This window comes from Carcharhinus amblyrhynchos, chromosome 11 (genome assembly GCF_965287045.1).
Source record: "Carcharhinus amblyrhynchos chromosome 11, sCarAmb.v2.hapA, whole genome shotgun sequence".
Lineage (NCBI taxonomy): Eukaryota > Metazoa > Chordata > Chondrichthyes > Carcharhiniformes > Carcharhinidae > Carcharhinus > Carcharhinus amblyrhynchos.
Genome location: NC_137334.1, coordinates 71520561 through 71547639, shown reverse-complemented (window position 1 = coordinate 71547639; position 27079 = coordinate 71520561). Strand labels below are relative to the sequence as shown.

The following is a 27079-nucleotide window of genomic DNA, read 5'->3' as shown; positions in this document are numbered from 1 at the left end:
GTTCACACTCTTTGTTCATTTTTAACAGAATAGTTTGAATGAAATAGATCAATAGAGTTTTGCCAATGAAGCTTATTATTTGATATTTTTAACTTTTGCCAACCGTTTAAAATCAGAAGGTATTGGTGAGGAAAGTGAAAAATGATGGAGGTCAGTGTCAGCTATGAGCACATATATCTCAACCACACCAATGAATGAACACACAAACAACAATATTTTGCAAAGTCTGGATCCTCACGCTGTCAGCCTCCAAAGCACTGAGATGCCTTCTGTTTGTGCTACATGTGGTCAGTAGTTAAACTTGAGAGATGTCTTCATCACAGGGTTCAAGGCATGGGAATGCAAAGTGCTAGGATCTCTGTAGAGACCAATAACTTTTAAAAGAGATTCAAACTTCCAATTACAAGCTTGAAGAATGACGCAGCAAGGTTTCACATTTTGAAACTTTAGTTTTAACAAATGGCTGAAAGAGCAATTGACTAAACACTATCGTATTCTTTAGAGGTAACTTGTACTTTAAAAGACCAAAAGGAATTGTTCTCATTCTATATTTGTCACACATTGCACTCCCCTCAGAATTACAGCCCTTAAAGTTTAAACCCCCTCCCATTGTTCCTTCCCTATTGAGCGATTCACCACTCACCTAATAGCAGAGCTCGAATTCTATGAGGTCCACGGAGACATCTATTGACAATCCCCCGTGACCATTAAAACAGATAGCATGTCTCTTTTTTCAGCAATATTTAAACCACATTTTCATGCAAATGGCAGCAATACAAATGCTGTTCTATTTCACTCCAACATATTTAATAATATAACATATTGGCATATTAGGATGAATTTTGCAAGGTCCTGTCAGTGGCCTTACAAAATTGACCATATAATATCTGTTGCAGTGCTTCAAGGAGATGTTTTATTTGACAATATAAATCTGAGATAGTGAACGTCACTACTTCAATCTTAATCTATCAAAAACAGACACTTAAAAACAGAGCTTCAGTTTTGAATGAGGATTGTTGGACCAAAGAACATATTTATTCAGGTGGCACAGTGGTTAGCACTGCTGTTTCACAGTGCTAGAGACCTGGGTTCAGTTCTGGCCTTAGGTCACTGTCTGTGTGGAGTTTGCACATTCTCCCTATGCCTGCTCCAGTTTCCTCCCACAGTCCAAAGATGTGTGGGCAAGGTTGATTGGCCATGTGAAATTGCCCCTTAGTGTCAGGGGGTGCTAGCAGAGTAAATAGGTTGGATTATGGGGATAGGCCAGGGTGGATTGTTGCCACTGCATGCTCGATAGGCTAAATGGTCTCCTTCTGCACTGTATGATAGCAGTGACTTCAGCTGCCTAATGCCTAAACTCTGGAAATTCTTCCCTACACCTCTCCACCTCTTTCACATTCTTTAAGGTCCTCTTTAAAACTGCCTCAGTGAGCAAGCTTGTATTCATTTGTGGGATGTGAGAAGCACTGACTGGGTCAGGAATAATTGTCATCCCTAACTGGACAGAAACATTTCAGAGGCTTAACATGGATTCTTTCCTTAAACTCCTATGAAGCAAGTTGGGATGTTCTGCTTTGTTGAAAGTACAATATAATTGCAAGCTGTTATTGGGTCATAGCACGCAAGTGGATTATTCTCCATTCTTATTCTGGCATCAAAGCAGCAAACAAAGTCCAGCTTTTGAGACATCTGTCCTTGATAAATTTCCTCCCTACTGTATGACTCAATACATTGCCAGCAGCTAATCAAAAGTGTTAACAAATATAACTTTGCCCGTTGTGCTTTCAATAAAATATACCTTTACCAATTGTTCATGCGATAAAACAAAACATAAAAGATGTTTCATATATTTCATGATGCCAGCAACAAACCTAACAAATCCCTTGATAAAAGCAGTAGGTGTTGTTGGATCCTTTGGGGGCGCATGATGGCTAAGCACGAACCAAAGGTGTATTCATCTTTAATGTTCCCTAAGCATAATGAGACGAAGCAGCACAGGCATGCTTGAAGGATCATAAATTTTCTATCCATGAAAAATCTATAGGTGAGCAGAAACTCTGGTGCTTATCCATTTTCACAGCTCAAATTCCAAATTTCAAACAATCCTTCCTGTTATATTCTTTCTTTGTAAAAGAGAGAATATGCATAAAAATCTAACAAAATTTAATCTGTTTGTTCAATGACCACCAAGTTATTAGATCTTTAACCACATGCCTAGAGAGGCAATTTTTTCACACAGAGAGTGGTGAGTGTCTGGAACAAGCTGCCAGAGGTAATAATAGAGGCAGATACAATTTTGTCTTTTAAAAAGCATTTAGATAGTTACATGGATAAAATGGGTATCGAGGGATATGGGCCAAATGCAGGCAATTGGGATTAGCTTCGGGGTTTTAAAAACAAAAGGGTGTGGACAAGTGGGGCCGAAGGGCCTGTTTCCATGTTGTAAACCTCTATGACCTATATCAAGTATCTATCTCTGTACTAGAGTAGAGATCCAACATTTTATTGTTAGTTATATGTAAACACTGCAGAGCTGAGTACAAGAATTGTAGAACTTTTTTTTACAACAAAATACCATCTGTGCCTTTGAGGAATGTTTTGCTTCAGTGGCAGGAAAGAGGAGTCGGAACAGTTTCCAGGTCTCGATCCTGCCCTGGATGGGGAGAAATAGTCACCCATTTGAAGTTTTTGATTTGATTTATTATTGTCACATGTATTGGTACATAGTGAAAAGTATTGCTTTTTGCATGCTATACAGACAAAACATACTGTTCACTGAGTACCTGGGGACAAGGAAAAGAGAAGGCACAGAAGGTAATATTGCAGTCATAGCTAGGGTGGAGAGAAAGATGAGTTTGACTGGGACATCTCCTTTAGGTAGCATGGAAACCAGTTCCTTGTTCAATTTAGGGTGGTAAAATGTCTTTCAAAGCTGGAAAGCCAAGAAGAAGGCTTTGATCTTCAGAGAAGCACCCAACTGCTGTAATGAGTTACTGAGGGGGTACTTCTATAGAAAGGTGCCCTCTGAACCACTTTAAAAAAAAATTCAATTTAAAAATAGGCCTGTAACTTTGAGCCCAAATCTCGACCGACGGGGATTGTGTACCACCCATGCACATTGGGGCAATACCCGACACATGGACATGTGTGTTGAAAGCACATGAAGTTTAATCCCTCAGTTCTGCTCTTTAAGGTGTCAGGATTGAAGCACTTCACTGAAATCCCTGTCTAATTTTACGTACTTGTCCTTTATGCTTCTTTATTTGCTCACTATTTTTCTGCTCTAATTGAAGCAAGTCGAGGCAACAGACGTTCTTTGGATGGGTTAATGTTTCTGAAAATGTGTTTCAAAGATCTTTAACGTATGTGCAATGCACAGAAAGTGAAAGAAAAATGTTTACTTTTTTTTACAACTTTGTCATGACCTGCTGTTAATTCCAGCCAGAAATGCGTTCACGTATAACAAAGCGGGTTTGCTGTGTCTATAATAGATTTCAGTGCAAGTCCATTTGGATTTTGCTATGTATTTTCAGAAGCATTGTTTATCCTAATTGTGTCAGGGAGACTCTTACAATGTTAATCCTTAGAAGCCTCTTAAGATATCGGGTGAAATGCGTTCTACTTTTGTATTGGGAAAAATGCAACTTGGTCATTTCAAATGCTTTAGCAAGGTGTATTTCTTAAGTTAACAGATGCAAGCCTCCTGTAAGCTGATGTGAACTAACTCTCTGATCGGTATTGCAGAATCCAATGCAGATTGAAAATCTGATGGGGGGGTAGTGGGCAGATTTTCCGACTGTTCACATTGACGAGATTCTCTTGTCCTGCTAAGAGGGCAAACCCCTGTGGATTTTGCGGTGGCATGGGGTGACATCAATGAGAAATTCCATTGATAGCAGCAAGACCAGAGAATCTCCCATTAGAAAACAGAGTGCCAAAAGACACACAACTGGGAGGCCGGAGAATTCCCCCCGACTCTCCCACCCCTGCACCCCTAGAGTCATGTTCCACCTTCGCTGGTGCATTATACTTTTAGCCTGGCTTCTTAAAATCACTGAAGTTCTTTTGAGGCTTCAACATAAGTTCAGAGATCATGAGAGGTGAGTCTGACTACATATAAAATGTACAATTAATATGTCCAAACTCTCTCCTTGCTGTTTCCGCCCCTTGTCCTCTCCTCCATATCCCTCCTCACATTCAGACCTCAATCCCTACTTCCCTTCCCTATTTGTTTACAGGAGATGCTGGCATTAGACTGGGGTGGGCACAGTAAGAAGTCTTATAACACCAGATTGAAGTCCAACAGGTTTACTTGGGATCACAAGCATTTGGGATGCTTCTCCTTCATCAGGTGAGTGGCTCACCTGATGAAGGAGCAGCACTCTGAAAGCTCGTGATTCCAAATAAGCCTGTTGGACTTTAACCTGGTGTTGTGAGACTTCTTACTGTAGTTAAATGCTCACATGGTATCAAAGTTTTGTATTTATAACATTATTTTTGTGAATAAATGTTTTTGATTAAACTTTACAAAATTCTACTCGTGCTTTATTGAAGCAATAAAACAAAATATATAAATATGAAATTGCACAAGTGCTTTATTGAAACATCAAAACAGAACAGTTGAATATGAGATAATTATAAATAAAGTAAACAAGGCAGGAGAATACTAATGATAAACACATGGTGGCTTAGACTTTCCACGGCTCAAACTGTGAACTCCTCTTTGCTTAACCTCATACAATAAGGTATCCAAATTGTGGTCCAAGAAGCTCTGACCTCTCTTCTTCCCAAGTACATTTTCAGCTTCCATATTCTAAATTAAAACATATGAACAATTATAAGCATGCCACACATTAAATTATATAATAACATAATGCAGACTTTCAGAGTAATTTCACAGATTAAAACAAATAGCAAAATCGATCTTCATTAGTGCATATTAAATAATATTCATGTTCAATCATAAAAATAAAATTAAAATTTACACTTTAAATGAACCAATAATAATAGAATTGACTGCTTAAAAGAAATAGCAAAAAAAAATCAACATACCGTTATAATAGCAGGGAATTCTTTTGATCTCTGCCTTCACTTTAAAACTGTTAGACCGCAAAGGGCATACCCAGTCTGGCCCCGTCACAAGGGGGCATGGCTCAAGTCCTCCTGTGCCATACCTGCAGTGATTGTATTGCTGAAGGCCAAAGGCTGCTGCTCCCATCAGGAGTTGGATCGTGACTTTTTCAACCTCGGTCAGTGCGCAAAAAGTTCAACGATTTTTGGTGGTCCATGGATGTCTGCTGCCGTTCATCGGAAGTTACGAATCATAGAAATCAGCCAGGCCACAATTGTTGGAGGATAATCCCTTGGCAAGGCAGCCTTTGGCTACTCCACCACCAGCCAGATAGGTAGCAAAGGTTTATAGTACCCCTCCTCCCCCGGCCACCCCGCCCCAGCATCTGGGTATAAATGCTTCCATGTTTATGGGGACAGTCTGAAGATCATGCTCTCAATTATGTTGAATCATTTTTCCCTTCAAAAGACCAGGAACGCTCAGGGCCTTCTCATTGCTGCCCACCGAGGAACAGAGAGGCCCCCAATCTCCGTGATTAGAATTTGGCCCCGCTTTTTTAAGTGCACTGCTGAGTTAAGGAGTAAACCTATCCCTGAAATTCCAGGCCATGTAAATTGCCTAGGGTAAATTGTTTAAAGGTTACAGAGAAAAGTCAGGAAAATGGGGTTGCGAAATTTATCAGCCATGATAGACTGGTGGAGCAGACCTGATGGGCCGAATGACCTAATTCTACTTCTATATCTTATGGTCTTATGGCCCAGGAAGGGAAAACAAAACAGCTGTAATATTTTCTCTCAGGCCTCAGCTGTACTATGCCTACTGGATTTCCAATAGAAAGACAATTATGAGCAAATATGCAAATGTTTTTCCACAATGTGATCATCAATTTTACTTCTCAATGCATCATTTTATGCTATGTCATCAGAATAAATTACACAATTCCCATTTTACTCTGCATATGTCTAAATTCTTTCCAAGTTCTGGATTGATTAGAGCTTTGTAATTGAAAGGTGTTGTGAAGTAGTTTTATTTTTAAATTACGCTCTTTGTTAATCTTTTCCAGAACCCATTGATAGACCACCTGTACTTTTAATCGCCAATGTTAAAAATATTGTGGTGACCAGTCTGAATGGATCAAGTGTTCCGACTCTCAATTCTGTCAACATTAATGGAATCATAGCACTGGATTTTATTTATGATGAGGAGCTGGTCTGCTGGATAACAGCTGAGGAAATGTCCACTCATGCTGAACTGAAATGTGCCAAGATGACACCGCTGAATGGATTTACTGAAGAGAGAATCATCAATATTTCACACAGCCTACACAGTGAGTCTCGATATATTTAAGAATTCATTCTATTATAATAGATAAATGGTGTTTTAAATTTGCAATCAACCTATTGCAAAGTATGTTGGTGTTGGAGCAGTGAATGCCTTTGACAAGTCTAACCAAAGTTAAAAATTTTACATGTTTTGAAAGACATTTAACTCAGTGGTGGTTAGCAAATTTGAATACTGCTGTAGGCATCAATAAATATGACCGCTCATTTTAAAAATATTTCTGTTTTCTAAGAAAATGAGGCTGACAGAAATTAGGGGTGAGATTCTCCTGCCTCCCAGCTACGCGTTTCCCTTTGGTGGGAGGTGGGGTGTTGTTTGCCAGCAGTGAGATTCGCTGGAATTCCCATTGACGTCTAGCCTACATTTTTAAAACATCCTAGTTGGTGTGAGGAAGTCCCTTCTTTGCTCATTCATCCGGGCTAATTTTACATATTAGATGAGCAAATGGGCCACCTCGACCAACAACCATGGCATCCAACCATCCCTGAAGTTTTCTCAGGCTGTTACCTGTTCCATTGGCCAATCACTCTGATGATGATGTTGGTATGCAGCTTCAGTCAATGGACAGAAAGCACACCCCACGTGATTACCAACATCGATGGGCGGTTTGCTTCATTTTTGATCTTGGCTGTTAATGTAGGAAGGAAATAAAATGAATCGAGCTTTGGAGACTGTGTTGAACTTCAAGAAAAGTTTCTATTCCACATGCGTGAGGGAGAGCTGAACTAGGACCTGAACTCTCAGGTTGCCTGCGAGTCCTCTCTGCCCCTGGTAGATTGATACAGGTTAACATACTATTTGGAGTCACAAAGGTTTATATTAGCATAGTGATTCCTCGAATTGGATACATAATGGTTCTTTTAATCTCATTATGCAGACATGTTTAGTACAACTTTGTTAATCAGTTTCTTGGGCAGTTGCATTTACCCAATTATAATGTCAAAGCGTTGTATTTGCCCTATTGATTTGCACTGATGTGTTAATCATTATCCCCATGTTTTATGGAAGACTATACCCTCTCTAGACTACTTGGAGTCTGACTGTCTTAATGTTAGTTCTCCTATTGTTGTAATAATTTAGATCGACCTCCTGCACATCGGAAGTTGGTAGCATGATTTAATCATTGTCTGTCTGCAGAGCAGGCTTCTAGCTGTCTGCATCAATCCTTTCCTTTTCTCTGGTGAGGCCTGGCCCTCTGGGCTTGCTCTACGTAGCTCTGCATGTATCATATTGAAATTAAATAAAATACAAATCGACGCATAAATTAATATATAAAAGACACGATCCCTGATATTGCCCTACAACAGTCACTCAATTGCACTGAACATAAAGTGTTCATGTGGCTTTGCTGAACAAGCGATGACTGGCAGCTTGTCACTCCAGAGGATTAAAAATCTGTGGAACCAAGCCAGAAATTCAGATTTAAAACTTGGATGGATGCGGAGGTGAGGGCTCCATTGGGAGCCAGTGAGGAGGGGGACATGGAGGGGTCAGCAGCGGCAGCAATTGTGCAATGCTAGGAAAATTCTGACCCTTCAAATACAACTAGCAAAACAATTTCTTGGTTTTGTTTTGGAGTGGTCGGCAAAAAGTTTTTTTTTTAGCATGTCTAATTTGGTGGTTCAGTGCACCCTACCCAGAGGAGGAGCAAAACTGCATTGTGGTCCCAAAACCTGAGGGATTTTTAGTTCAAATATTGTTGGCAGGAGCAGTGACTGCCTAATCCAGCATCTGTTCAGAAATTGAGTAGCGTGTGCTATCGTTCACTCGGGTACTCCGAGCTGTTGTGGTAACATTCACTTTTACGTATGTGTTGAGGTGTTGAATTATGGGAAGTGATGGTAGAGAATCTGTCAATCTTACTGCCTCCCATTTGTGTGCACTGGAAGGAATTGCAGATTGATGCTCCCTCCGCCTGTTTGGTCGTGTTCTAAATATACCTTTGTTATTAGCCATCAAGCTTTGGGCTGGGGCTCAAATCCAGAGTTTCTGGTTCAGAAGCCGGGACACTCCCTCCTGCAGCCCAAGACTACCTTGCAAAAAACAAGTAATGTCTCACAACATCAGGTTAAAGTCCAACAGGTTTGTTTGGAATCATGCGTTGCTCTTTCATCAGGTGAATCATGGCTCCAAAAGCTCTTGATTCCAAATAAGCCTGTTGGACTTTAACCTGGTGTTATAAGACTTCTTACTGTGCCCACCCCTGTCCAATGCCAGCATCTCCACATCATGAGTCTTATGTGGCAGTGAGCAAGGTTTATTTAAGAAACCATCTGCCAGTGTATTGTTCACACTATAAAATTTGTTGTAGGCAGACAACAATCTATTTAAAGAAGAACTCCATCACATCTGTCCCAAATTGTAATTTTTAGTGATTTAGTCTTGCACTCGGTCAATTTGTCATGATTAAATTTGTAATCAAATTCTGTATCTATCTTTATAGACCATTTGTTGTCATTCATCAGTTCAAAATTACCTTTTCAGGTTGAAAAGTGCAGAGCTGGGATTTTCAAAGGGTTGCAAGGTTTGGAACCTGGGAGGGAGGGCTTTGATGATCTCCGTCCTGGAGGTCATCTCAGGATCCCAACACCTCCAGAACAACCTTGAAAAATCCAAGGGCTGGCATGGAACAGGGAGTGAGGGAGACACTCGCTACCAATTAACAGCCCCTTAATCTCCTTTAGGAGCTTGTTAATGGACCTGTCTGAAACAGGATGCAATCTTCAGAATTGTTTCTGGCAAGCCCGAACAGCCTTGTGTACATCAAGATGTGGAGATAGCATTGGACTGGGATGGGCACAGTAAGAAGTCTCACAATACCAGGTGAAAGTCCAATAGGTTTATTTGGAATTATGAGCTTTCAGCATTGCCCCTTCATCATGTTCCTCACTCACCTGATGAAAAAACAGACGTCCAAAAGCTTGTGATTCCAAATAAACCTATTGGACTTTAACCTGGTGTTGTGAGGCTTCTAGAACATAGAACATAGAACACTACAGCACAAACAGGCCCTTCGGCCCACAATTTGCGCCGATCACATCAACACCTACCAACCTACAGACCTATCTATAACCCTCAATTTCATTAAACCCCATATACTCATCCAGAAGTCTTTTAAAAGACCCCAGCGAGTTCGCCTCCACCACCACTGACGGCAGCCGATTCCATTCACTCACCACCCTCTGAGTGAAAAACTTACCCCTAACATCACTTCTGAACTTCCCTCCCTGCACCTTAAATCTGTGTCCTCTCGTAGCAACCATTTCAACCTGGGGAAATAGCCTCTGAGAGTCCACCCTATCTATTCCTCTCAACATTTTGTAAACTTCTATCAGGTCGCCTCTCAACCTTCGTCTCTCCAGGGAAAAGAGTCCCAGCTCCCTCAACCTAACTTCATAAGGCATGCCTCCCAGTCCAGGCAACATCCTTGTAAATCTCCTCTGTACCCTCTCAATAGCTTCTACATCTTTCCTATAGTGAGGCGACCAGAACTGCGCACAATACTCTAAATGAGGCCTGACAAGGGTCTTATAAAGTTGCAGCATTACCTCCCGACTCCTAAACTCAATCCCTCGATTAATGAAGGCCAGTACACCATACGCCTTCTTGACCACCTCCTCCACCTGCGAGGCCGATTTAAGAGTCCTGTGGACCCGGACCCCAAGATCCTTCTGCTCTTCAACACTACTCAGACTTCTGCCCTTGATAGTGTACTCGTTCATCCCGTTGGTTCTGCCAAAATGGACGACTACACATTTATCCGCGTTGAAGTCCATCTGCCACTTCTCCGCCCAGTCCTGCATCCTATCTATGTCCTGTTGCAACTTTTGCCATCCTTCCAGACCATCCACAACACCACCGACCTTAGTGTCATCAGCGAACTTACTTACCCATCCCTCCACTTCCTCATCCAGGTATTTATGAAAATGACAAACAACAAGGGTCCCAGAACAGATCCTTGAGGCACTCTTATTGTGTACTTCAGTTCACCTCTGTCATGTTCGCCCTGGGGCCCAAATAAATTTCTTACGAGATTTTTGAGACAAACATGTGGGGGTCAGTTGACGGCAACGTGAACTCTGGTCCTTAGCTTGTCATGCTCTCTGCCTTTTTCCAGCCCATGGCTTTCCAAGGAGTTGCCTGCCCAAATTGGCAGGGCAGCACAAACCACCAATATGGTTGCCACTTGCATTTCCTGCTGGTGCCCAGCAGGTGGCTCCCACCAGGCACCGAGCTAATCTCCCAACCAATTGGACCTTTTACATTGTAAGACCATCTCACAAGAGTGATGCTGTTCGGGGACGGGATCAGGACCTAGAATGCGTCCGTGCATCAGGATCCCGACCCCACAGTTGAATATCCAGCACCAGATTTCTCTAGCTGTTTCTGAGAGCTTAGTCAACAGCAACAACAACAGTTTGCATATGCATAACATCTTTAATGCAGTTAACCACATCAAGTTACTGATGTTAAAGATCATGGCTGCAATTCTCTGGCCTCGCCTGTAGCTGGGATCCTCCAGTGCCGCAGCAGTGAATGGAGTTTTGGCTGAGTGTTAAATTCTCTGTTCTCACTGGCAGCAGTGACAGTGAATGAGATCAGAGAATTCCTGCCAATATCTTTTATCAAGTGCCTATGAGACTTCAGTGTATCCTTTATGTTTCAGTGGGCTGAACTGAGCACAATCCTCAACCTGATGTCTGACTGGAGTACTTGGTGTAACTTCCTCTGTTTTGTGTTGTACTATTTCAGAAGATAGTTTCAAATTCTGTTGGAAATGTTAAGAACCAAACCTACAAAAACGCATAATTCTCTTTAGTTTCCTTATCTGTGTACATACCTGTCATGAAGTAGTTAAGCCCACCATATTGTCTTCCTATTTGCAGCCCAGTTTTAAACGTCCATACATATTTGATCTAACTCAACCAAACTCCTCAAATTTGGCTCCCTTCCCAGCTGTGTATTCGCCCAGTTTACATTCAGCTTCTGAATCTAATCTGTTATTGCAAATTAGAAAAACAGTAATAATAAATCAATCCTTGGGCACCCTGCTCAGCACTTTTACATAATTCCTATAGCACATAACTGCTGCTTCATTCCCTTCAGCCAGTTTCCAAAGCTTTCGCTTTGAAACCTTGCTGTTTCAAATTAAAATACGGTGACAGAGAACTTAGGCAAATGATTTAGGAACTCATGATACACCACCCCAATGAATAATCATTGAACCATGTATTTCAATAATTCACAAATGCCATTTAAGTGCCATTTTAATTAGTATGACGATCAACAACACTCATTGTACACCTCCTGTGAAAATTCCCTCGTAGGAGACTACACAGGGAAATCTTACGAAGTGCCAAGTATAAGATGAAATAAGATTGAAGGTTAGTTTGGATTTCCTTCCACTAACTCACTATCTAGCTTATTTTTTGTCTATTGATTTCAGCTGAAGGTTCAAAGAATTCTTGCTCTTTCATCTCCATGGGAGATTAGAAATATTTATTGCTTTAACATTTTGTTTAACACTCGTATTCAATACTTTTCTCATTGCACTTTAGCTTTCACATTCCAACAATCTGTTAGCAATTAGGTATGGTTGCCAATTTTTTTTATAACTGTATGTGTGTATGAAGGATCAGATATCAAGAGAGAATAGCAGCCTACATATCTATTCATATTTGATAAACTTTATATTCTTATAAAGTTTAATTTGATGATTAAAAATGCCTATTCACAGCATGTTTGTTTATCAATAGAAAAAAATGGAAGGGAAAAAGAAGTGCTCAATGCGATTATGCATGGGAACATTAGCCAAAGATTGATGTCCAAGATAAACCTTTGCAAGTAACCCTTGCTGTAGAGTAAATTCAATGGGTCTGCACACCCAGCAGGGCACTGCATCAAGGGGCTGAGTTTCCAACACAGTGGCATTGATTATATGACCTGTGCTTCCATCAAGCACAAAGTCTTTGACATTTAACTTAAGCATCTTTTTCATGTTGGGGGACACCAAATATTTAATTTCTCTAAAAACGCATTAGGTTCTTACTTTTGCTTTGATTCAACTTCAGGCATAGAAAGGTGAATTCCATTTGTCAAAATGCTGGCTTGTTCAAAATGCATCTTTTCTTGGAGCTTTTAAATAACCTAATACAGAGCAGTTTCAGAAGGTTTTGTGAAGGATTCAATGGTCAGTTTTATTCTTTTTTTTCACCTGAAGTGACCAGGTTTCTCATAAAGATAGTAGATAACTTGAATAGGAGTGGTATGATAGACCAGATATCTTACCTGGTGCTCCAATTCTTCAGGTGAAAGCAACATTTTATTTTGAACTTGGAGAAGATGTTGCTGCTGCTCGCAGTGATTCTCATGAAATGCTGCTGAATTATTTTGCTTATTTTTTCATTATTTATATGAGCGATGTTGATATTTAGAAATAGAACTGTCCTATTATGTATCCGTCTTATTCCCTTACTCTCCCAAACAACATATAATAATTGGAATATAATAAAATTAGCAGATGATTTTACATTGATAGAAGCACATGGTCTTTCTGATGGAGTAAATATAGATGTGAATAGGTTAAGGAAAATAGTCTTCTGCCCAATTTGCATATTTGGGCTCTATTTGCTTCTTGTAAAACTCCGCTCATATTTCCTCCGAAAAGAACGTATGAGCACATCGGGGATAATCACTTAGCATGGCAAGCTAACAAATGACAGATGATGATTAAAAGCATGACTCTCAATCTGTCTGAAAATGAACCTACAATCATCAAGTCAATGCCATGCACCGTGGGACTTCCTTCTGAAGTCAGAATAACATGTGTTCGTTATTAAAACAAATGCCTTCCACACTCTATGGTGGGAAATCAAATGATATGTTTTCAAAATAGATGACGTAAACAATTATAATGTGGAAAACATAAAGGCATTCTAAATTAAAATGTCTGTCTTTACAGCTATCATTTGCTTTGATAATTCCTACCATTTAATAGTATAGCTTCCACCACAAGAATCATTCATTTGGAATGGCAATCAAAATGAAATCGGTATGGAGACGGTAACACAAAGTAGGTCATGGTGAAATAACAACCAGTTTTGAGTCCCACACTATTATTTTCCATTGATTTCAATGGGAATAAAACCAATGGGGTGTAAAACAAGACTTTTGATTCATTCTCACCTTGCTTGAACAGACTAATTTCAAGTTTGGTTTAATAGCACAATTTATTTTGATGCAAGTTATTCTTAACAACAAGTTCAGTTTAACACCGATAAATGCTTTTGCAATTTTGTTTGACTGATATCTTAGTTTTTTTTGTTCAGTGCAACATTCCCCTTTGATCTCGATGAAGTTGGGCCATTGGATCAAAAATTAAATGTTTTACTTATGGGTACCTGAGATTTAGTCGATAATTCATATTGTGTATATATTGTACAGACACATAGCTCTGCAAGTAATTTGTTTGTGAAAGAATATTCAAAAAGGTTCAATAAGGCATTGGCAAATGTTCTTGGATCAAGTTCCAGTGTAAATCCCCGGCATGATTTTGGCAACTTCATTTTTATTTTAGGTATGTCAGATGAAAGAAAATTTTTGATTACTTAATAGCATGGAGCCACATGTGAAATTATTAGTTCTACTTCTGCTCTACAAACCAATATCATAGTGGTTTTCAGAATGCGTGACGGCTTTGTTCTTGTTCCCATTAATCATTGCCCATTGTTATCTGTTCATTTCATTATCTACACCTACAACAAATACAAGCACAATATAATACTTATTCAGCCTGCTTTGGATGATACAATTGTCAGCTAGCCTCATTATGAATGTCTGGCTAATCCACTTAAATCACAGTAAACAATGCTTGTAAAGTTCAGAGTGGAGGGAAACTTTGTTTGATTAATATCTTCATTACTTTGTAATAACCTGTATTTATCTGAAGAAATTTTTCACTACCTGTGAATTTATTTACACAGGATTAAGAGATCTGAAGTGTATAAAACCTTATTATATTGACAATCTGAAGGACCTTGTTTACTGCGTAACTTTTAAGATGATTTCAAAGACTTGCCAATGAGTCATAGGTTCTGTACAGAATAGATACTGAGGGGGTCAATATGGATGATGCATGTGGCAAGGGGGGTTATGAGGCAGCTTTGAGGGGTTATTTGAGGAGATATGGAATTTTGGGAGAGCATGAAGTGATATGAAAGATATAAGACAGCATGAAGGCAGGGTATGGGAGTCATGAGGAGATATGATTAAAATGAATAGCATGGATAAATTGATTAACATGAATAGGGCATGGATGTATTGGGTTGGAAGATAAAAGGCTGAGTGTCTTACATCCACCATTACAATTGGGCTGATGTTCCAACAAATGGAGACAAGTATTCCAGACTGCAAGCCCTGCCATCTACCCACCTCTATTGCTGCCTCAGGCCTGACTCCATCCTTCTTCAGCCTTCCTGGAATGAAAGTATGTAAGGTGGGGGCCTCCATGGAATGATTTGTGGATTTAGGGATTTACTAACTTCAGATAACCATCTCCTTTACAAGTTCAAACTCTCCCTTGTTAACTCCTCCAAAAGCTCAAGCAGGATATTTGAGCACGATTTGCCTTTAACAAATCTGTACCACTTTCCTTAATTACTTAATTAGTTAGGTTAACTGAAGAAGTTAATGAAAGCATCAAACTTAAATAAAAAGTATATAAATGTGCAAAGAAAGTGGTAGGTCAGATGGTTGGTCAGCAAGTGAAGGGTGGCAGAAAATGATCAGAAGATTATTCTGGAGAAATTAATTAGAATATGAGAGAAAACTAATTTTATGGTTCAAGTTAGAAACTCTAGAGTGTTGTATGGAGCCTGCCTGAATCATAGGTTTTGCATCTTGAATTTGGCTCGAATAAGCATATTATGTTCCACTTCACGTGTGATTCAAAAGACCTACTGGGCAGCTTTTCTCAAACAAAGTTTATTTAAGAATATGGTTAACATGCATGGAAAGAAAATTAGCAGTAACTTCTCACAATTACAAGCAAAAACAAAACACCCACAATAACTTATAACCCTTAGTGAATATATATAAGATGTCCCAATCAAACCAACCTCCATAAACAACCCTTTAAACAGGTTCAATACAACATGGATTAGGGCCTACGTGATACTGGAAATTGAGTCATTTGGTTGAAGTCTGCAATTCTCTGGATTCATTCCAAACAGTTCAAAGACAAGACAGCTTCCCAAAGCACTGAAGATACTCTGGCCCAGCCCCTAACAACAGCAGATTTTCACCCTTCAGGAAAGCAAGCTTTTGTTTTCAGCTAACCAACAGAATTTTCAAAACGACAAGGAGAGAGAGGGAAAACACTTCCTTTTAACTGTCACCCCTTCTAATACTCAACGCAGCTCAACTGAAAATGAAACCTTAAACTCACTAAGAAGAAAACCTATCAAAAAACACATGACTGTCCTCCGAACAATGTGGGATTATAACATTAATCCCAGAGTAAACACACCAACTCCATTTAAATCACTAAAATAGCAATACAAGGACTAATTATTGTCAGCCCAGCAACAATGACATCACTGAAGCTGTGAGCTAAGAAATGACTGAAGCTGTGAGCTAAGAAATGACTGAAGCCGTGAAAACTGCAGAAATTATTTTTTTTTAAACCTTTCTTAATTATACACTAACTTGTACTAGCTAGAAATGTCAAACCAGATGACAAGAGTTTAGACAAGTATTTAAAAAGGAAGTTAAGTAAAATGAGTGTTGGTCCTCTTAGAGAGTGAGGATGGAGAATTAAAAGTATATAAGGAAGTGATAGATGAAGTGGGCAAATATTCCTAGCTCTTTCATTCTATCTCTTATTGATGAACCTGCTGAGACCTTACCCTTACATAGTTTTGTATGTAAAAACCAGCCTGTGACTGTTCCGGGCTCTATCTTATGCCCTTGTGTTCAAACTGAATGGAGAGTGGTTATGCCAGACAACCCTTCCCAACTTTCTGGAATCAAAAACTTCCTAATGTGGTGTGTTGTTTATTATTACCATAGATTGTAATGAATTGAGTACTTTTTCTTTCGGAGAACAAATTAACTGCTTTTCTCTTTCACATTTCAGGCACTTCTGTCTGAGTTGCTTTTTAAAATGAAATTGTGTGAAGACACCAGCCTCTTAAATTTACGGCTGTTTCCAAAAACATTATAGTGAAACCTATGACAGTTTCCACATAAAAAGGAGCCTTCTTCAATCGTTTTCTGTGGAGTTGCTCAAAATTTGCCTCAAAAAACTGACATAAAACTCCTGAAAAAAACAACATAAGCAAATAGCATAACATAAAATGTGCTGTTGTCTTTTATCATGGCAGTTCACTCTCAAAGCCTCCTTGTCTTCTCTGCTCCTCTTCCTTCTTTATGTAGAACAATGATATCCACTGCAACATTTTGGTCCAACTGAATTCACTATTGGGGATGGGGTGGAAGCCTAAAAGATCTCAGATACTCTGAGACTGACAGTGTCTTTGTGAAAAATAGTTCAGGCCTCTGTTAGAAAAGTGTACAAAAACTCCAGAAATATAAATGAACAGTCAATATTGAGTGATTTTGGGTCTTGATATGTTTAAGTTGTTGGGCATAAATCTATTTCAAAGCAGCATCAGCCTCAACTCAGGGTGGTTGTATGAGGTACTTCTGCATGGGTGGAATGATATAAGTGAACGGCTGAGGGTTCTAACAGATGCTCTGAAGTAGTGCAAACAGCTGAGAAAGATTTCTCCTTTGCCAGGGCTATTTTAAAACAACATTTTAGGAAATTCTAGGCTACATTGCTTAAAAACACAAACAATTTTTAATCTAACAGAAAAGACTAAAGATCTTGAAGTACAAGAATTAAGAAGAGTCACATCTGGCTCAAAATGTTGGGTGAAACGTTATTGGCATGTACACCTGAAGTTCGTATAATCCCTCCCGAGGCCAACGGAGAATGCTGTTCTCCGAGCCTTGCCTGTCCCCAGAATCGGGGCGGGTGTGCTGGTAAGATTCCAGCCGTTAAGTCTGCTTCCCTCTCCAAAGAAGCTACCAGATCTGCCAAGTATTTCCAGCACTTTGGTTTTATTTGACCATTGCAGCATCCACATGCTTTAACTTCAAAAATTCTTCACTGGCAGTCAAGTGCTTTGGCAGATCCTGAAGTTGAAAAAGGTGCTACATTTCATTGAATCATAGAATCCCTATAATGCAGTATGAGGCCATTCAGCCTATCGAGCCTGCACCAGCAATAATCTCACCCAGGCTCTATCCCCATAACCCCATGCATTCACCTTGATAATCCCCCTTACACTAAGTTATCTAAATCTTTCTTCTTTGTTTGTAAAACATATAAATGGAAACAAAGCAGTCAAGAAAAAAACTGTTGACACTGCAATCAATGCAGGTGGATTTGTGAAGTTCTTTCATGTCCACAGTAAACAATAAATGGATTGGAGTCAGTTTGATCAAACGAAACATCCGCAAACTAAATATAGTCATAGGCAGGCAGTTCAACTGTGTAATAGAAATCTGTTCCTACTTACAAGGAATGATGCAGGATCGGAACTTGCTCTTATTCATAGCCAAAAATATCATAATCCCTGAGCTTGGATCCACTTGGATTTCTAAACAAACAACATTTGCTTTGGGCTTAGGGATAAATCAACTCGATTTCTGTGCAATATCAGTATTGATTCATTCGTGGTTTTGTTGATATTTGTTACTGAAAGCATACGTGTCATGATCTGTGATAAGAAAGACACCAACCTAAATGCACTGCATTGCCTTCTTTTGTGTCTATAAATAGACATTAAATTCACATTTTTGTTTTTTTGTTTAGTAGAGCTTGCCAGTAACTAACTTGAACACATGCCATTAAGGCAGGCCGGCAGCAAGTTTCATACGTCCAAATTGCTGCATTACCTGCCCAAGTTAATAGTGAGTGGTCTCTTTTGATTTGTCCCATGACATTGAATCGAAGAATTAAAATTGGCTGCCTGTTACAGCTCCATCTAATTAAAGACTGTAGTGTCATTGGCCCTGGATGCTAGGCAAATACAAGACAATAGTTGAATTCAAAGGTTGTACTTAAATAAAAAGACAACAACAGACAGTGCTATTGATTAATTGTTTTCTCCTGTCGTCCATTCTTTCCAATACTTCTGACTCTTTCCAAATCCAATTGCTGCAAATTCTTTTCTCTTCTGTGCATCAGTTGCTTCCCATGTGTCCCTTAATGTTTGTTACCACCTCCCAACTGAAATCTCTGATGTTATGCCTCATATCTTTCATCATTCCTTTATTGCATTTTTGCTTTGAGTATCCCTTCCTGTCCTGTTTCATGTCCCTTTAATTTTAACCTCTGGAGTGATATCCATTTATCTATCTATCGCTGTCTCCTATTTGAAAAAAAGGAAGAGAAATAATATTGGGTGATTGGACTATTTAGTGTGAGATTACTCTTCAATCACATAGACAAGTTAACAGAATTAGAAAACAGATGGCAAGTGCAAGTTCATGAGAGATCATAGACTCTCTACATTACAGAAGGAGGCCATTTGCCCCATCGAGCCTCCACCATCAGCAGTCCTACTCAGGCCCTATTCCTGTAACCTCACAAATTAATCCTGCTAATCCTCCTTACAGTAACGGGCAATTTAGCATAGCCAATCAACCTAACCCTGCATATCTTTTGGAGCATAGGAGGAAATCGGAGCATCCAGAGGAAACCCATGCATACATGGGGAAAATGTGAAAACTTCACACAGTCACCCAAGGCTGGAATTGAACCCAGGTCTCTGGTGCTGTGAGGTACCAGTGTTAATCACCGTTCCATCCTGGAATCATGGGAGGATTCTCCTATCGGGTCTATTCCTGCCCCACTGCCAGGGAGAATGGGGAAATTGGTGCTCAGCCAAAACTGCATTTACTTCAGCAGCACCAGAGAACCCCAGCCGTGGATGAGCTTGGAGGTTTTCAATGAATATATTTTGGGAGGAATAGCCAAGGACTTGGGACGTGTATTCAATGGAAAGACGCTGAAAGATGTCATTAGCAGAAGCAAGGTTGAGCATTCAAAAATGCAATTCCCTGATAAAGAGGTCAGTCACATCGTGCGTTTTATATTGTGCGGTACAAAATGCAAGAGTAAAAAGAGCTTTGGGTGGTCTACTATTGTTCTAGGGTGCCAAGAACAATATAAGGTATAGATTCACCAAGATACTGTCAGCAATATGTAACCATAATTCTAAAGAGACACTTGAGATTCTAGAGCCGCTTTCATTGGAGCAGGGATGAAGTTTAATGAAGCATTTTGAAGTTATAAAGGGTTATGATAGAGTGAAAATGGAAAGACTTTTTTTGTGGTTGGGGAATAAGAAATAAGGGTCATCAATATAACTGTCATCAAGAGTAAGGAAGAAGGTTAGGAGAAGTGTGTTTACCCAAAGGGTTCTAAGAACTTGGATTGATTTGCATGGGGAAAGGCTATTTCCCATAGTTGGAAGTAATAGGAGTAATCAGTTTAAGATGCTCCCTGAGGGAGGATAGAGATTAGAAAAAGTTTTATTATGCTGTGAGATTTTGGAGTTTAGGATGCACTGTGATGTCAGTAATTGAATCAGTGACCGTTACACTTTTTAAAATAAATTGGATAAGTATTTGAAATATGCAGAGAGAGTAGGGTCATGGGATTAATTTCATTTTGAGTCCTGCAAACAAGAGGAAGCCATTTAGCTCCTCAAGTTTCTTCCGCGCCATTAGATGAGATCATGGCTGACCTGTGACCTAATTCCATATGCCGGCCTTTTCTCCATATCTCTAAATAGTTTGACAAATAAAAAGCTCTCAATCTCAGTTTTAAAACTGACACTTGATCCAGCCGTTTAGAATAGACAGTATCAAGCTACTATCCTTTTTGAATGTTCAAATCAAAGTTGGATATAGGATGCATTTGAGGAGAAAATAGGATTTCCAGAAAGTCATAGAGATAAATACATTGGCGGAATAATCACCAGGTTATTCGGATAATAGGTATGTGTACAAGAATAATAGAAAAAGAATGATTACGTTTATATAGTGCCTTTTACATAGGAAAGCAGCTTGAGATCCTTCACAGAAGTGTAATCACGAGTCAAAAAATGACATCGAACAAAGAAAAGTATTTATTAGGAGGGGTATCTGACAGCAAGAAATTAGACTCACAGCATAACAGACTGAATCAAAGATGCATAACACTGGAGTGAAACCAATAAATAATACAAGAAAGAAAACCACAAATTGTAGAATGTCTCCGGTGCAGAAGGAGGCCATTTGACCCGTCGAATCTGTGCTGACAGTCCGACCCAGGCCCTATCCCTATAAACCTCAAGTATTGACCCTACTAATGCCCACAACCTTGGGACTCTAAGGGGCAATTTAGCATGGCCAATCCAGCTAACCTGCACATCTTTGGATGAAGGCAGAAGTTTGTTTGCGACTGATAATTTGTTCGCAATAGAACAATTAGCTTATGTACAGTTTATACAATTTTAAAGGGACAAACTAGTAAAGTCTTTCATGTCATAAAAATTAAAATTTGATTCTTGTGGAATGATGCAATTCCAATTTTGTTTAGTTGAATGCAACTTAACCCTTGGGTCATTTTAATCGATGGAATTGTTCAAGAATACGTCACTGGCTTTGGTGAAAAAGAAATCCTCCTTGTAAGAGGAAGACATTTTTAAATTATTCTATTAAAATAAATTGCATTCATTAAAGCAATAAATTCAAATTTTCTGGAGAGCTTGGAATAATAAACAGATTTAGAGTTAAATCTGGAGGTATGAAAGGAACCAAGTTGGAAGTGGCTTTCTTATTATAAGGGTCTCTGCTGTAGCATTTTATATTACATTTTAGTGCTAATCTTTTCCATTTTGCATGTTCAATATAGTTTGCATTAAAATAGGAAATGTGTAGTTCTGAAACATTACATCAGTAAAAATATCTTAAAACCAGTTCTTCTTATGGCAACAGGATATATTAACAATCTTTTATTCTTATCTAATGTATACCATAACATCACATGAGATGAGTTAAGAAGTCAATGGTTCCACTAGCTAATGCTGTTGTTAGCAGAGAAAGTAAACTTACACAACTGTATTAGTCATTCACTGACTAATATCACTAACACAGAGTCCTCGGCTGTGGTGCACTTGATTAGGGAAGAGACTGGAGACGGTTTTGGTATGAGGGCCTGCTGAGGACACAGTGTTTTTAGAACTAATGGAAAGGATCACAACCCAGATCATCCTTTCATTTTGTATCCTGCAAATAAGAGGAAGCCCTTTAGTTCCTCAATCCAATCTCTAGATAACTGTTTATTATTGTTTATTAGTCACAAGTAGGTTTACGTTAATAGTGCAATGAAGTTACTATGATGGTTGTACCCCAGAGATACTCCAGAATATGTGCCGGGAGACCCCACTGCTGGATGTTCCCACAAGTGATTACACGGTTTACACCCCCAGTGTAAATCTCATCCTACTTCCAGTTGGCTTCAGCTGTGACGAAGGGTCATCCTGACTCAAAACATTAGCTCTATTTTCTCTTCACACATGCTATCAGAGCCGCTGAGATTTTTGTTTTTAAAAAATTTTTTAGCATGGAAGTCAGACTTTTATAATGCATGTAGAACATCAAGTGCTATTTCTACTGCACACAACCTTATGCTGTGTATAATTTGCTCTCTTTTATTGACCCAAAAACGTGCCAAAAAAGGTGGGTGGGATTTTCCGGCATTGTGGTGAGTGCGACCGAAAAATCCCACCTGAGGTCAACAGGCCTTTGCACATCTTGTGTTCCGCCTGCTACGATTCCCATGGTGGATGATATGGGAAAATTCTGCCTGGTAAAGTTCAAATGACGGACTGAATCTTCCGATAATTTGTCGAAGTGTCAGTTTCAGTGAGAAAACCAGGATGTAACATGTCAGCAGCACAGCCGAGTTCTCACCAGATACTCTGGCGCTCAGTACACTGTGAATCTGGGGATGTGGTTTCTGCTGTCACAATGGTGAGGCAGCTGATATAGCCGGCAATGCTGGTTCTACAGAGATCAGACCGTCATCTTCAAAGGGCGCCCTGATCTTCCTTGTTAGAAATAAACTCTACACCATCCCAACGTGGATATGGTGGACCCCAAAAGCCCCAAGGTTAACCCCACCCCCACACAAGCATGAGGCACTTCCCGCCACAAAGGTTTGAGCTGAACCCCCTCCCCAGAGAGCCAGCCCTTGTCACAGCCTCCTGGTACTGTCCCTCTGGAACTGCAGTGCCAAGAGGGCCATCACATCGGCGAGGAGGGAGGGGTAGAATTCTCTCCTGGGGGGAATATATCATGGGCAGTCCTCTAAACACATTTAAGTTTATTTAAATGGATTTACAGAAGATCCCTGCGGGCAAGGGACAATGAAAATCCAAGAAGGCGACCTCGTCACTAAGATTCATGTTCCCACATCTCACTTGATTTTCCACCAACGTCACTACTTTTGCCCATGGCGAACACTAGCAGAAATCCCATCCGCCCCCGAACATGTGGGATTAAATTAGTGTAAATGTTTTACATTCAAATCTTCTACTAAGTGACTCAACTGCTCTTTGGAAAGTACCTAGAGAATAAATTACTATTTTGAGTGAAACCAGTGATTCCATTATAAATGTTGTCAGTTTTCAAGATTCATTTTCCCTTTTGAATTTTGGCTCAAACTCATATGTGAATTGCAGGATGACAAATCTGCCTTGAATCAGCACAATCTGTTAGCGTATTTCACACGAGCTTTATTTTTAATTACTTTTAAAATATTCCTCGATGTTTCAAAATGGTAACATGGTAGTGTTTGTACAATGGAGCTGTAAATAGGTTTATCATTCAAAAACATAAATATTTTGAATACTAATTAAAGTTTAAAGTTTATTTATTAGTGTCGCAAATGGGCTTACATTAACACTGCAATGAAGTTACTGTGAAAATCCCCCAGTTGCCACACTCCGGCACCTGTTTGGGTACATTGAGGGAGAATTTAGCATGGCCAATGCATCTAACCTGCATGTCTTTCAGACTGTGGGAGGAAACTGGAGCACCTGGAGGAAACCCATGCAGATATGGAGAGAACGTGCAGACTCTGCACAGACAGTGACCCAAAATGGGAATTGAACCCAGGTCCCAGGCACTGTGCTAACCACTGTGCCTCTGTGATGGCCTATATTCACACATAATCTGCTTTTAAATGAGTTTCACAAGAAAAATTGCAAAACGATTTTCTAATCTGATGGGGAAACTGTCATTAGATCCATAGTACGTTTTTTAAAATTGAAAACATTGTAAACCTTTCAAACCAGACCTAATAGCCCTAGGTTTCAAGCTTAATTTTTGGAACTTCCCTCACAGTCTGCAATAGACCACATTGATTAGAATATTTTAAAATCATTTAATGGATGTGGGTGATGCTGATCAGGCCAACGTTTATTGCCATCCTAATTACCGTTAAGTATGTGATGGAGAGCTGCCTTCTTGATTGCCTCAGTCCTTGATGTGCTGGTACACCCACAATGCTGTTAAAAAGAGAGCTCCAGGGCTTTGACCCAATAGGTGGGATTTTCTGGTTGCGCTCTCCCCTGTGCTGGAAAATCCCACCCGCGATCAATGGACCTTTCGAGTGGCTTGTGTCCCACCTGCTATGATTCCTAGGACGAGAATATTCCGCCCAGTGACAGAGGAAAAAACAGCAATGTATTTTCCAGTCAGGAAGGCAAGAGACTTGGAGGGGAACAAATGGGTACCCAGGTATTTGCTGCCCTTGCCTTTCAAAATGGTAGCTGATGCGTTGCTGCAGTGCATCTTATAAATGGTACACACTGCTGCCACTGTTCATCGGTGGTGGAGAAAGTGAGTGTTTTTGAAAGGGATATCTATCAAGCAGACTGCTTTGTCTTGGACAGCATCAAACTTCTTGAGTGTTGTTTGAGAAGCGCTCATCCAGGCAAGTGGAAAGAATTACACCACACTATTAACTTGTGACTTATAGTAAGAAATCTCACAACACCAGGTTAAAGTCCAACAGGTTTATTTGGAATCATGAGCTTTCAGAGCCCTGCTCCTTCATCAGGTGAGTGGAGGTAGGTTCACAAACACGGCATATATAGGCCAAGACATAATTGCAAGATAATTACAAATTGGAAAGTGAAGAATGATGGGATTGCAGGTCTTCACAGGTAATCAAGTCCTTACAAGTACAAACAGTGTGAATGGAGAGAGGGATAATCACAGCTTAAAAAGGTGAGAATTGTCTCTAGCCAAGATAATTAGTAGGATTTTGCAAACTTGGCATTGGGAGATTTCTCACTGTGTCCACCCCAGTCCAACACTGGCAGCTCCACCTCATTGTGCCTTATTGGCGGTTGACAGGGTTTGGGGAGTCAGGTGGTGAATTGCATGCTGCAGGATTCCTCAATTCAGACCTGCTCTTGTAGCTACAATATTTATAATGCTAGTCCAGTTCAGTTTCTGGCCATTGGTAACCCCCAGGATGTTGCTATTGGGGTATTCAATGATGGTAATACCACTGAATGTCAAAGGGAGATGGTTAAATTCTCTTTTGTTGGAGATGGTCATTCCTTGGCACTTGTGTGATGCGAATGTTATCTGCCTTTTGTCAGCCCAAGCAGAGATTTTGTCCAGTTCTTGCTCCATTTGGACATGGACTGCTTCAGTGTCTGAGGAGTCACAAATGGTGCTGAACATTGTGCAGTCATCACTGAACGTTTCCACTTCTGATCTCATGATGGAAAGGAAGGTTATTGATGAAGCAGCTGTAAATAATTGGGCCTAGGATGTAACCCTAAGAAATGCTGAGGTGACATTCTGGAACTGAGGTGATTGACATCCAATCACCACAGTCATTTTCTTTTGTGTCAAGTATTACTCCAACCATTGGAGGGCTTTCCCTCTGATAACCATTGACTCCAGTTTTTCTCGGCTCCTTGATGCCATATTTAGACAAATGCTGCCTTGATGTCTCCTCATTTCCATGTCTCACTGTTACCCTCTCAAATGTTGTATTTTGCCACTGTGAACACTCATAATTCTTTGCCTTATCCCCTTGCAGGAGAAGAGAGTACATAACCTCCAACATCCATGGGGATGCAGTGGCATCGTGGTATTGTCACTAGACTGGTGATCCAGAAACCCAAGTAAGATCTGGGGGTCTGGGTTTGAATCCCACCACGGCAGATGGTAAAATTTGAATTTAATAATAATCTGGAATTAAAATATCTAATGCAATTCCCTCTTCCAGTTCAAGGGTAGAAAACCCAATTATACCACACTCTTATGGGAAAGAGAACAAGGCATTAGCAAAGGGTGGTACACTGGTTAGCATTGCTGCCTCACAGCACCAGGGACCCAGCTTTGAGTCTGGCCTTGGGTGACTGTGTACAGTTTGCACATTCTCCCCATATCTGTGTGGGTTTCCTCCAGGTGCTCTGATCTTCTCCCACAGTCTAAAGATATGCAGGCTAGGTGAATTAGCGAAGCTGAATTGTCCCTTAGTGTCCCAAGATATGGAGGTTAGGTAGATTAGCCATAGTAAATGTGTGGGTTTATGGGGGTAGTGCAGAGGGAAGGGCTTGCGTGGGATGTTCTTTCAGTGCTGACCTAATGGGTTGAATGACTTCCTTCTGCTCTGCAAGGTTTCTGTGATTCTAAAGCAGATTGTGTCAGACAGGCATCTTAGTGGCCACTGGAACTATGTGTTCACCTGGTCCATTAAGAAGGAAGGCTTGCTCAAGGGCCTGCAGATTCTACCAATGATCAACCATGGAAACCAAAGCCTCTTGAGGCACTCATTCGTACATATGGGAGAGCAGATCCTCTGCCCATGGAGCTTATGTTAGAGAATCTGGTCTCAGAACTGGATCCCTGTGTTAATCACCTTTGCCCTGTGGAGCTGCGCGTGACTGAGTAGTTAGCACTGCTGCCTCACAGTGCCAGGAACCCGGGTTCGATTCCCAGCTTGGGCCATCCTATGAAGTTTGCATGTTCTCCCCGTCTCTGCATGGGTTTCCTCCAGACGCTGTGTTTTCTCTCCCACAGTCTGAAAGACATGCTGGTCAGCTGCATTGGCCATGCTAAATTCTCGTTCAGTGTACCTGAACTGACGGCGGAAGGTGGAGAGCCGGGGATTTTCACAGCAACTTCATTGCTGTAAGCCTACTTGTGACACTGATAAATGAAATTTAAACTTAAGTAAAGTAGCTGGTGTGCATGTGCTGGTGTTGCTCCTGCAGCTTATCTTGTTCTCCATCAGGTCTAAGGTAGAGCTGCACCAAATGCTCCCATGTCATCGTGTAGGCTGACAGCAGGGATGTACATTGAAGGTGTGGGAAGTGGAAGACAGATCAATTGACTTTCAGGAGGTTGGCAGTCCCCTGCCAAGTGCTGATAGCTCACTCTGAGGAGCTGTTGTAGCAGCCTATCACCTGGAAATAACTGCAGCTCTTCCATTTCACTGATCAAAGCCTTCCCAGCTGGTCAGTTTTATAGAAGAAGCAGTCCATTGCTGTGCACTTGCCTCAGTTAGCTTGGCTGTTG

The 27079-nt window shown here is 40.3% G+C and overlaps 1 protein-coding gene across 1 annotated transcript in view; it reads left to right on the top strand.

Moving 5' to 3' along the window:
* Nucleotides 1-27079, top strand: part of LOC145350212 (low-density lipoprotein receptor-related protein 1-like) — a 1564930-nt gene that overhangs the window by 610236 nt on the left and 927615 nt on the right. Inside the window, exon 6 of the mRNA XM_080199274.1 lies at nt 6135-6398. Coding sequence (XP_080055400.1) covers nt 6135-6398 — 264 coding nt within the window. The remainder of the gene's footprint in view (nt 1-6134; nt 6399-27079) is intronic.